This window comes from Saccostrea echinata, unplaced genomic scaffold (genome assembly GCF_033153115.1).
Source record: "Saccostrea echinata isolate AGI-Se365-2 ecotype Australia unplaced genomic scaffold, CSIRO_AGI_Sech_v1 ptg000056l, whole genome shotgun sequence".
Taxonomy (NCBI): domain Eukaryota; kingdom Metazoa; phylum Mollusca; class Bivalvia; order Ostreida; family Ostreidae; genus Saccostrea; species Saccostrea echinata.
The window spans coordinates 20,566,771-20,580,587 of record NW_026889805.1 but is presented as its reverse complement, the minus strand read 5'-3'; the positions used below and the strand labels follow the sequence as shown (position 1 = coordinate 20,580,587).

General features: G+C 32.4%; 1 protein-coding gene across 1 annotated transcript; it reads right to left on the bottom strand.

The window, feature by feature from the left end:
* LOC133173830 (2',3'-cyclic-nucleotide 3'-phosphodiesterase-like) lies at window positions 1-4,773 on the bottom strand. Its single transcript, XM_061308880.1, has 4 exons — window positions 4,611-4,773; window positions 2,671-2,799; window positions 1,774-2,455; window positions 1-990 (listed from the first exon to the last, which is right to left on the bottom strand). Exons 1-4 carry the CDS (start codon window positions 4,749-4,751, stop codon window positions 464-466), a joined length of 1,479 nt encoding a protein of 492 aa, XP_061164864.1. The 5' UTR covers window positions 4,752-4,773; the 3' UTR covers window positions 1-463.
* Between the last annotated feature and the right edge of the window lie 9,044 nt (window positions 4,774-13,817).

The window sequence follows — 13,817 nt, the reverse complement described above, 5'->3', positions numbered from 1 at the left end:
CACAAAATATCAATAAGGAGTATTAATGAAAATCTAACAATTTAAAATGGCTCAAATTACAATGCCTTAATTTCAACTAAAAGAATGAAAAATAAATAATTAAATAAAAGCTTCTTCTTAGCAAAGTTCTGGTCCAGATGTGGAATAAAATGAAAGTGATATTCAAGAATATACACTTAGAAAAATCTCCTGAAAAACTTGCATATACAAAAAAACTTCACAATACAGTAAAACTCGCTTATAGTGAAGTGCCAGGGACGGACATTTTGGCTTTGATATAAATGTACTTGATTATATATGTTGTGTTCACACTACTTTTTAAAACCACAGGGAATGAAATCACTTCGCTGTAAGCAAAAATTCATTATAAGTGTGTTTACTATAAGCGTATTTTACTGTATAGTAAACTCATTTTCCCATTCTGAAAAAAAATTGTTAATAAAACACTAAAAATTTTTCTGCTTTATGATCCTGTGAATAGGGAAAATAATTCCAAATGCTGATCAAAAAGAATTGAACAATAACCTCTATCCAAGAAGTGAACTACTCCAAAACCCAGGTTGATGGGTGGTTTACTTTTGGATCCAGTCTTCTCCATTTCACAAACCGCCAGTAAATCTGCATTACTGTGTTTTGCTGGGACTCCCTCAGCTGTAGCCATTGTTAAATGAGCACTACTTCCTTTCTGATGACAGAATCTATTTGGGAAACTACCATCTGCATTTTCCTCTGGTTTGTCAAACAACATCAGTGCTTCTTCGGAGGGTAACTTTATTCTAATGGCCACCACTGATGATGTGACAATCATCCCAGTCATGACTATGGTGAAACTTTTCCCGTAAGCTTCCTGGACGTTGTTACTGTTGTGGTACTCCAGCCTGCCTCTGATGTTACTTTTAGGCCCACCTAAGAACTTGGCTGTGCAGTGATATGTTGTGTCAGGTATCTCCCGCAATTTGAAATATTCAAGAAATTCACTGGAACTGTAGTCTGGAAAGAAAAGACATGAAATATAATTTCATTTTTAATTAAATTAACAATACTTGCACTCTGAAAATTAATAATGAAATTTCAATTAATATTTTAACATTAATTTTTTGCATCAAAATTGAACAACTACAACTGTAACATTAACTATCATCTGTCACAATATTATCAGTAAATTTCTGGCAATGACCTTTAAATTATTAGGGGAAAAAAATAAGAAAAGAAAATTTACTAGCTAGGTGTTTCAAAATGTATAATACTGCATCTGCATGAAGCGTTCACTGTTGTAATTTTAGGACAGGCATACATTTCGAATATTTCTATTTATAATGTTGATGAAGTACAGCTGTACTCTCCTGTTCCTGTTTTAGCATGATTAAAATACATGTACTTCACCAAACACAACTTACAGACCAAGTTTCTTCCTTGATAATACATGTACTTATCCCAAAATAACTGAAATCCATATTCTTCCTTGAATTATGCATGAAAATCACCCTGATTTAATCATACATGCATATATTTTGTTTATAAACCAGTGTCCTGGTTAACTACATAGTAAAATTCTTTATTATTGTGTGTGTGTGTGGGGGGGGGGGCAACTGTAAATTACCTTTGTTTTCTACATGTACTGGCAAAATTATTGGGAGGGGGTATCCAGTTCCTATGGCCTGACTTGAAAATGTTTATCATATTTTCTATGGCTTTAATTGAACATTTGTTCTTGTGTGCAGGCTTGTGGTTCATATTCTATAAGCAAACATATAATTATTAATGACTTTTTACCTTCTCCTAGAATAAATGAACAAAATCCTGAAATATTTTCCACACAGTATGTTAGAGTTCTGTAACATTTCTGATGTACCAACATACTATCTTCTCTGTTTAAAAACCAGGCATAGTAAAACGGCACATATTCTTCAAAACCCTTGATCTTTTGACGTATGGTCTCTTCATCAACATTGTGGCTGTTCTTTGATGCTAAAAGCCTTGGGTTGTCTTTCCAGTCAGTTTTGGGTTGTACTAGAACAATATGATACTTTTGTTGCCTGGCTAGATCCAAGTAAAATTTCATTTCCCATCGTTTTATGTTTGTATTATCAATGATGATGACATTAGCGCCATTTCTAACAGCTTCCGTTGCTTTTTCTTGGCAGAATCTATGAGCACTCCCTAAATCATCTGATCTGTAAATGTACTCACTTCCTTTCATAAAATAATCATCAGCACTGCACAAAACAGCATAAGGATACACCCGTTTCAGGGCTCTAGCAATCGTAGATTTCCCTGAGCCCGGAACTCCTCTCATTATAAATATTGTATTTGATTTTCTTATAAAAGATATTGTTTTTTCATTCTTTAGAAACGGAAAATCTAAAACTGGTTCTTCTAAAAATGTTTTTGCATCAGTCGCTGGAGTAACAATCGAGTTCACAACAGGTTTAACTGTTTCAGTTCTTTCTTCATCCTTCAACAGAAACATATACAGTTTATAAAAATCTGTAAAATTTCATTTCTACATTGACAATAAATGTTATCATACACCAAACCTCATGAAAATACATGTTGATAGTACATTGATTTACATTTTTCTTGATGTTTTTTAACAGATAGGGCAATTTTGTTTACAAAACAGCTATGTATTATTCTTGTATAAGTCCCTTTATTGACCTCTTTTAATACCTGGACTATTTCTATTCTCTCGTTCTGTTGGGTGGTATTGGTAAAATCTGTTGGTTCCTCTGGAGTGATCCTTACTTCAGCTATTGCTGAAACCAATGAGTTCACAACAGGTTCAATTCTTTCTTCGTCCTTCAAAAGAAAAAAAGGGGGTTTAGTTTCAGGATAGTATATCCAGTATATTGTGTGGTCTTAAAAGTTTGTTTGAAAGTGATGATTTAAGTTAAAGCAATATGAGCTGCAACTTTGATGTCGGGATTTTTTGTTGCAAAATTGTAATTAACTATTTCAATGACAGAAAAAAAGAATGTTCATAAACTTCCGTTGTTCATATTTGGAATGGAAGAACTATTTCTAAGCTTTGATTGAAGCAAAATTACATTATTGTCGTCCTGTACAATATTGATTCCTTACATAATACTATATATACGATTGAACAAAAGTCTTTCTTCTTTAATACTTTTTTTAGTCTAATTGATCATAAAGGTTTAAATTACATATAAAGTTATCAAAATAAAACATTTTACTAACAAAATGAAATTCTCAAAAATGCAGCTCATATTGCTTTAAAACAGAACATTGCAGGTATTAGCAGTTTTTTTTAAATAATGTATGTGATGGTATGTCTATGAATTTTTTCTAGTGAACTATAAATATGTTTTCAAAAAGCCCTGTGAAAAAAGTATATGTGGGATAGCTGTATTTTGTAAATTCACCTACATAAATTTATTCTAATCACATGTGATTTTAAAACAAAGTTTAAAGAAAATACAGTAAAGATGCTAGTTCATCACTCCATGTTCTTTCCTATAATTTATTATGAATTGTTACTACTGCCTTGATTTAAATGTAAAATACTCCAAATTTTTAATCAAATAAAAATTCATAGCAGCATAACTTCAGATAAATAAGGAATTTATAAATTTTGTTTCAAAGAGCATATTTTGGCCCCAATGAAAGCCAAGTTTTGAAAATCTATAGAAATATATAATTGTATATACTGTATGAAAAATCTGAATTAACAAAAATTATCATTGTTTGGAAGAAGATTCTTCGCAATTCTTGTTTCTGTGACGTCACAAACTATATGAATTTTCAGTTACTTTTAAGAGAGAAGACAAAATGAACAATATTTGTCCAATTTTGACTATAGAATTTTCAGAGGGCAAGCCTGCTCCAGAACAATATTCACATATTTTATTGATTTTACAGTTTTACGCATTATACCAAAGGATTGAGATGGAGCAGACCTGTGCTCTATGACTTTTAATCAAAATATTCACATAAAATACACCTTTTTTTCTCTCAAAATCATTGAAATATATAAATATACATTCAATTTATACCAAAATTACTTTAATTGAACGTAAGACAGTCTACAGAGCATCAATAATATAGAGATGTAGCCATGGAACTAATTTTAGAATTGAATACAGAAGGTTGAATCTGATTGGCCAAAATTTTTATGTTTATTCATAATTGAAAGGTCGCTCTGACGTGACCCCGAATGGGATGTTGTTAGATGTTTGAGAAGCGGTAGCGGATTCAGAACATCTAATTTTAATTAGATTGTGCTTTGCATTTATCTCATTGGTTATGAAATAAATATAGACTTCTCCATCAAAGTTTGATTTTCGGGGCAGATATTGGTCATTATAGTATACAGTCCTTTGATATTGTTTAAAATTTAATTTTTTTTTTCCTAAGGGGGTTGAAGTTGCATCCACTGCACACCCCATCTGACAGCCTTGAGCACAAAAATAAGTAAATAAATAAATAAATAAATAAATAAATAAATAAATAAATAAATAAATAAATAAATAAATAAATAAAAATAAAAAAGATTTTAAATAAAAAATAAGAAGAAAATTGGAAACAAACGATTTTTTTTTCTATTTCAAAAGCGATTGCAACACATGTTGTCACTGTTTGACATGCATTACCAAGTGTGTATATCCAGTGCCAGTATTAGTCCTGTCAACCTCATCTACCTCTTCATTATCATCACATATCTTGGATTCATTGCTTATTTCCCTATATTTCTCTACATTACCCCTACAACAGGTTGAAAATATGTTTCCCATTTTTCTTCTTGCTCAGCAAAATAGAAAGTAGAGACGCTATGTGAAATACCAAACCCGATGTAAATTGGGTGAATCGAACTGGTGGTGTGTTGGGCACATCCCTTTTCAAACGTAAAACATTAGAAAATATATTTTAAAACAAAATGAATTAATTATCCGTGTTTAAGGAAATTAAAAGTAATGCTGCTAGAAAAGACCAGACGATAGACGACAGTCAACACGACACGTTCCTCAATAATCATCTTATATATTTTTTTCCCTATGGAACACCGTTCCCATAGCCTCCTCCGCACCTCCCTGAAAACTGGCGACAGCCCTGAATCTGAAATAAAAAGATTTGAGATGGACCCTCCCCTCGGACAGCAATTCGAGATATGGTCGCCCCCCCCCCCCCCCCCCCCCAAGAACAAAGACAACTCAAGAATGATATATTTAGATAAAGTGCAATAAGATATATATAGAAGTATAAGAAAATGTTCTCTCTGAAAGTTTTTGATATTTAGTTTTAAAATATCTTGAGTATTCCTGGTTGATTCCTATGCTGTACATAAAGTAATAAGTAAACGGACCGGCCTTTAGAACAGAATAGGATTTATTACCAAATCAGGGCCCAATGGGCATAAACATATAACATGTATAATTACAGATAGGATAACAGACAGAATACAACATATAATGAAGAGCAATTCTTCCATTTAGTACATTGGTGGTGTTTTAAGTTTCATATGTAGACATAGGTTGTCTTTTACAACGCGTTGCTATAAGTTTTGGGGTACTTCTTCATTAACTCTTTGAAAAGATGAATGGTAGACCGACATTATCATATTTAGAACAACGCAAATTATCGTTCTTTACACTTTTATGGAATAAGCCGCATGGATTTAAAACTATCCTTAAAAAACAAACACATATACAAACAAACAAAAGCAAGAGAGAACAAAACGAAAAAAAGTAGTTAGCAAAGAAAAAAGTACCATGGAATAAGCCTCTTGAAGCACATGGTATTAATTGTTCATAAATTCTTAGCGATTACCCCGGACTGTTTTGTTAATATTCATGATATATTTTTTCGTCACTTTTGTTTTTGAACAAAATATGACTCTGTACCACAGGCACTTGTTTCTGTAACAAATTTTTTCACCCATAATATAAAAATAACACATATACTATGGGATAAAAAATTTATTGCAGAAACAAGTGCCTGTGCTCTGAACATAATTTATTTCGATAATTATTATATTTTGTATAAACAATTTTCTTAGGTTCTACGGAATAAGCCACATGCATCAAGCACATGGTATATTTCATAAATTACTATTTCTATATCGTATGCAATTTCCCTTGACTGTTTCGTTAACTTTCGTGGAAAATTTTCTCATCACTTTTATCAAATCTGTGATAAAAAATTGACTGTCATTTATTGTGCTAGGTATTATATTTTATTTCAAATAATATTCTCATATCGTCCTTTTTTAAGCGGAGTAACCAAATAACTTGTAAGAAAATAAAAATAAAAAAATCTGTATTTTTATGCCCCCGGATCGAAAGATCCCGGGGGTATATTGTTTTTGTCCTGTCTGTCTGTCTGTTTATCTGTTTGTCTGTCTATTGTCAACTTTAACCTTGCCCATAACTTTTGATTGGTTGGAGCTATGACTTTCATATTTCACATGTGTATTCCTTTGACAAGATCTTCCTCTGGATATCAACCCCTTTGACCTTGACCTAGGAGTTTGACCTACTTTTGAAAAACTTTAACCTTGACCATAACTTTTGAACGGTTAAAGCTAGGGCTTTCATACTTCACATATGTAATCCTTGTGACAAGACCTTCCTTTGGATACCAACCACTTTGACCTTTTGACCTTGACGTAGGAGTTTGACATACTTTTGAAAAACTTTAACCTTGGCCATAACTTTTGAAACGGTTAAAGCTAGGGCTTTCATACTTCACATATGTAATCCTTGTGACATCACCTTCCTTTGGATACCAACCACTTTGACCCTTTGACCTTGACATAGGAGTTTGACCTACTTTCGAAAAACTTTAACCTTGGCCATAACTTTTGAATGGTTGGTGCTAGGGCTTTCATACTTTACATATGTAATCCTTGTGACAAGACCTTCCTTTGGATACCAACAACTTTGACCTTGACCTTTTGAACAGTTGCAGCTAGGGCTTTCAAATTTAACATTTTTTATCTTTTGGCCTGGATTTTGACTTTCATTTGAGAAACTTTAACCTTCGCATAAGCTGCCATACGGGGGCATCAGTGTTTCACAAACACATCTTGTTGTTTTGTTTTTTGTTTTTAATTTTTTTTATTTTTATTATCTTTTTTTTTTTTTTTTTGGTTTTTGTTTTTTGGCATATCTTGTAATAATGAACTATGTGTACGAGGGTTGTCCCAGAAAAACGCGAACATATTCAATATATATTTTGTTTCACTAATATTATAAAATTAAAATTCGACATGTTTTAAATAATTCACAGAAATTTCAGTAAAATATCTCTATAAATAACATTTTCCTCCTTGGTAAACGAATCATTCAAAATAGATACCGGCGTAACACCGACGACGTCAAAACGTAGCTCGTGGAGTTTTTGAATTTGTTTAGGAATCGTGCGTTTTTAAAAATTCGTTCGAAGCATGAATTCGATACTGTATTTAATTTGCTTTTAGTTACCAGATTATCTATTCCACACGTACTACAGTTAAGTATAAATCAAGGAATAAATTCTTAAATAGGCAATTTCCCAATCCTGATCATAAACTTAACTGCTCGAATACTTATAGGTGGTCTTCATGTATAACGTCCAGCAGTATCCTTTTCAGTTTGCCGTCATTATTGTTGGTCTCTACCAAATGCTTATTCCATCGGATAACCAGTCCATTCATCTTTGAACCTCTTTTACTATGTATAATCCTGTGATCGATGCATGTATTTGTGTCGTTCTCAGCTCTTTTTCTCTATGAACAGGAGTCAAACCCCGCTCCACACAATGATAATTTGATGCGCCGCATTATCGCTCGACGTCGCCGTTTTTGGCAATATCTGATTAATAGTGTTTGTGGATATCATTATATTTCCGTATAGCCTGGTAATAAAGAAAACATTGCTGTCAATGCTATTTTTGAAAGTCAAGAAACTGCCGTGCGCCGACCACCGATATTTAGCACCCTTTAAGGGAGCCGACTGGGGTTTTATTGTGTGAAAACTACTATAGAGAAACTCTTTAATTTTATACCAGATGTACCTCACATTGACTTCAGTATACATGCCAAGTTTAGTGAAAATCTACCGTTTGGTAATTTTTTAGGGACCATCTCAAAATACAGGTACATTTACCATAGGATTGTATAGGAAAATACCATTTTTTCGCACTTCTGAGCAAATTATACAAATGCTACTATAGACTTTTTGCTCAAATTATATTATTTGATGGGTAATACTATATTGTACATTTTGTGCAAGAAACACAAAATTCTACCGTCTGCTTTTCAGAGGGGGCATCTCAAAATGTCAAAATTCATGATATTTTCCTGTTTTTATGGAGGACAACAAACCATGACAGATACCACAGATTTACATAAAAAATAATAGAAATGAATGTTAGATTCTCAATTTCCTATGTTTCAAATTTCAAGAGCATGTATTTTATACTTTTTATTTTATGGCATAATTAATGACCCCTCTTAAAGAACTTCGGTTATTCATAACGTCAAAAACACACTAGTACGACGTCTATCTACCCATCATTTGAAAAATCGTTTAAAAAATCAGTTATTTAAAAACGTAACTAGATTTTTTTAACCCGAGATTTCCTAAATTTGTTAATCTTTATAAATTATGTAAAAATAGTTGCTTCAAAAGAGTAAATACGCTTTATTTTACTATGCTGCACGAAGTATTGCGCAATGAAAACCCCAGTCGGCCCCCTTAAATGTTGCGTTGGAACCTTATATTATGTAGCCAAAATGACAAAAATATCATTTTCCCAACATCATGCCAAAATTGAATAGTTTTGGTCAGGTAGTTTATGAAATATTTAAAAAGTTCGCGTTCTTCTGGGACAACCCTCGTATTGAATTTAACAAGTTTCTTTTAAAATAACCAAGTAAACTGAGAAACAAAATAATCGTAGAATCGATAGTGCTCGATTAAATTTCTGCATCCACCACGGTTTGCTTTCCACTGAACAAAGTATACTATCTAAGAGTACTTTGTTCATTGGCAGCAAACCGTGGCGGATGCAGAAATTTAATCGGGCACTATCAATATCTACGATTATTTTGTTCACTTATTAAGTTACAAGCATAGGAATCAAATCAACTGGAGTATCCAAGAAGCTGGGGGAAATTCACAAAATGAAAAGTAATAATTTTCTGTGGAATTGACGGTGGTACTCTCTATAATGGGTGATAGGGAAATACTTATGTAGTAAATGGAAATTTTGTATGAAATATTATGATAATGCTATCTTTGATATCATAAACCTTCATTTTCATTGTTGTTTTGTTGCTTGTCAAACTTCGTAAAAGCCAGTACGTTTACTGACTGGTTTTAATTTTAACCGTTTCTTTTATCTTATTATGCCACCGAATCGAAAGATTCCGGGGGTATATTGTTTTTGTCCTGTCTGTCTGTTTGTCTGTTTATCTGTTTGTCTGTCTGGCTGTTGTCAACTTTAATCTTGCCCATAACTTTTGATTGGTTGGAGCTATGACTTTCATATTTCACATGTGTATTCCTTTGACAAGATCTTCCTCTGGATATCAACCCCTTTGACCCTTTGACCTTGACCTAGGAGTTTGACCTACTTTTGAAAAACTTTAACCTTGGCCATAACTTTTGAACGGTAAAAGCTAGGGCTTTCATACTTCACATATGTAATCCTTGTGACAAGACCTTCCTTTGGATACCAACCACTTTGACCTTTTGACCTTGACGTAGGAGTTTGACCTACTTTTGAAAAACATTAGTCTTGGCCATAACTTTTGAATGGTTTATGCTAGGGCTTTTATACTTCACATATGTAATCCCTGTGACATCACCTTCCTTTGGATACCAACCACTTTGACCCTTTGACCTTGACATAGGAGTTTGACCTACTTTCGAAAAACTTTAACCTTGGCCATAACCTTTGAATGGTTGGTGCTAAGGCTTTCATACTTTACATATGTAATCCTTGTGACAAGACCTTCCTTTGGATACCAACAACTTTGACCTTGACCTTGATGTTTTACTTACTTTTAAAAAAACTTTAACCTTCGCCATAACTTTTGAACAGTTGCAGCTAGGGCTTTCAAATTTAACATTTTTTATCTTTTGGCCTGGATTTTGACTTGCATTTGAGAAACTTTAACCTTCGCCATAAGCTGCCATACGGGGGCATCAGTGTTTCACAAACACATCTTGTTTTTCCTAAATGAGATAGATGCTTTAATTCAGTATTGTGGCAATTAATGGCCCGGATCCTCCTTTATATTGATAAAGTAAAATGTAAACAAGGCCGTAACTAGGCTCAAATTCTTAGTGAGGCAAGGGAACTTGGGGCCACTGGAGTCACAAGCGGGTCCAGGGTAGTGTCCTGATGGGGATTGGGGGGGGGGGGGGAGCTCCTACGATTAAGACCGAAATGAAATTTTGCAAATAACTTTCTAGCTTACATTAATTTTAAAATGGTTGTTATATATTTTTTTTTACAAGAATTTAGAAAGATATTTTCATGCTTGTAATTTTTGAATGAATCATTATAATTTGCAAAATTTTACAATTCATTACAGTTTTTGGTCATTGTCGTAAGTTCTTTTTAAGAAGCCCCCGGGTTTTAGTAAATGAAAGACAACCTTTGAAAGTTTATTTTTACATGCGTTCTAAACTATAATTAAGCACGTTGTAAGATGAACGATTCACAGAAATTGAAACAAAAGTTGACAGTAATAATTTAGTACGAAGACACATAATTCAAGCTCAAAGTAAAACTTTTTCACTTTTAAGAAAACTCGAAAAATTTTGTGAGGCATTTGCCTCAGTGGTACAGTTACGGCCTGGGTAAACATCTGTATAGGGGCATAGGACTGCTCGATAATCAATTTGTTACATTAAAAGTTTAAATCTGAAGTTTAAACTTATTTATAACTATCTTCTGATTTGTATTGATTTATATCAGTTTCCGATCTGGTCTCAGGAAATAGTTATGATAAATTCTACAGATTTGATTGTGTCTTCAGATTTACATTGTTGAGTGTGAACATTTCACATTAGACACAGATTGTTTACTTAAGCTAATTCCCCAAACAATCACAGTGATCAAAACCAAAGAGTGATTTTTTTGTTATAATAAACGTACTCTTCATGGTTAAAAAAATGTACATTTTACATACCATAATTTTATATATATAGGTCCCAATGCACTACAGAGCAAAAATCATAATTTGTGATCAATAGGAATATCTTCCTTATATATTAAAAGAAATACACATCATTGTCTGTGTGTGAGTTGTATGCACGATCCATACGTGTCTGTAATAGAGTCAGGTCTTTTGTTTCCGTGTACACTAAATGTGTAGTTCTTGAATGCACATCTACTTAAAAATGCAAGATAAATCAATCTCAAAGTTTGGTTCGATTCAGCGTCAAAAGATTATTTCCGTTACATCGGCATGATATTTTGTTTTGCTGTTTGCAAAGTTCCTAAAATCAATACACACATTCTCTCTCTCTCTCTCATAATTAAGGTAGTTGGGAACAAAAATCAAAACTTTGCTCATTTAGGATTAGTACTTGGTATATATTCAATCTGTATGAAGCTGCTGTGCAGTTTTTACAACTTCATTTAAACTGCTTTTTAAAATCCTATTTCGCCTTAGCTGAGAAATAAAACTTAATTCTATATATTACACAGCAATTGCTAATTACATGTATTTTGCATTATATTATTTATCATTATTCTATATTCCACTGAAAAAGCATTAAGGTATGTCACTCGTGAAATTTCTTATATCAAGGATTTTTTGAGAAGTATATTTTGAATTATTGTGTGACCTTTTTGCACTAAAAAAGTCTCATATTTGGGGTATTAAAAATCTAAATAGGCAATAGAATATTTTCTTGTATCAAACTTTTAACGACTTAAGTGCTGATCGGTCAAAAGTATCGAGTAGTTTAAAATAATGAAAGAAAAAGTTGGGGTCAGTGATGTAAATTTTGAAATATTGGTCAAAATATGCGATTTTCTGGCAAACAACTGTTTAAATTTTATCTTGACTTCTTTAATATATCCTCATTTCTTGGCAAAATTTGTTGAGCAAAGGTGTAAATTTTGTTATAAAAATATAAATTGAGACCTTTATTTAATATTCCAGGCATATCATAACGGAATATATTCTCTGAGTAAAAGTATGTGAGGCTAAAGTTCCAAGATATTAGATAAAATAAATGTGTAGATTTGCAGAAATTTCTGCTAAATATCCTTCCACCACAAGAAATAGTCCCTTATAAATCTTGTTTCTTTATGAATTTTTGAGCAGTTTTTTTCATTAAATGTTGAACATTTTACATTGTTTAATTTAAATATGTTATAAAGATTGAATTGTAATAAATAGTTTTTAAGTTAGAGGTTCTGACTGAACTTTTCTAAAAGGCTGACGAGTGACATACCTTAAATTCAATGATTTTACTTTATAATATACAAGTATAATCAGAGGAACTATTTTTAAAATAAGCAGTGTTTATTCTGGAACGTAAGCCAGTATATAAATATTTCAATGACATTTATATTAAATGTGTAAATCATGTATAATTTAGTTCTTTTACAATTTCTAACATGTTACAATCATATGTAAAAGGTTTTTTTTTGTTTTTCTACCCTTTGAAAAGATAAGTATCTTTGTCCTTTTTCATATTTAGGTATAATTTCCAATTTCCACAATATTCGAAAAATTCATTTAATGCTTAATTTTTGAAGACATCTGAGTTTCAGCAAGAATTGCAGTATTATCAATGTAAAATAAAATAAACAATTTCATGTTTTACCCAAAACACACACACCCTCATCCTTATGGAATTCCATATACGACAGCTGCTGCTTACTGCCAACAGCTCCCTCTTACTGCCAACCGCCTCTGCTTATAGATAATATCTATCACCCATGTGCTATCAATGCCAGCTGCTTACTGCCAACTGCTACTGCTTATATATGATATTGCCATTTTTGTTATCTTTAATACGCACGCTCGAATAAACCCTATGATAACAAGAATATTACAAAAATTGGCAGGATCTGGAAATTTAAATGGTGAAGGCACGGAGGGAGTAAATCAGAGGAAGGGGTATTTCTTCCTAAAAATAAAACATCTAATTCACACATTTCCTTGCAGGCAAATAATTCAATAGCTTTTTTGTTGGGGGAGATCGAGATTAAAGATGTATCCTCATGCAGTAACATAAGAAAAATGGGATGGGGGGGGGGGGGTGTCACATACGACAGAAGAATTTTTTTAATAGGATCTTGGGTATCATTTGTTGTATATGTATTTATACTTGAAATACTGACTGAAAAATCATAATAACTTTTGTCTACGTAATTATCTAGTAATATTTTAGTGTTTCTTTTTACCCTATGAAAAGTATTTGTGAATTTTAACATCAATTCTCTGTAAGGACCAAAATTTTACTGTAGGGCTGTGGCACACACCATGAGCGATTTTCATGAAACTTTCTCAGGTGATTAATGCCCATACATTATGAATAATCAACATTCAAAATTAAGGTTACTACCTTGGTTGCCATGGTAACGGGCTAATATAGATTTTTGCCCCATTTACTCTCAATTCAAGCATAAAAATGCTATATACTTGATTTCATGAAGTTTAATCATCTTTATTATTTTGAGATAATTCATACATTATATGAATAGAACAAATGAAGCACTATATAACACAATAAAAAAAATTCTACAAGTCACTGCAAATTCTTCAACTGATGGCTCAAAGATGACCAAATTCTTACATTTTGAAAATGGTGGTTTTTACCCTATATTTCAATAAGTCTTTCAAGAAA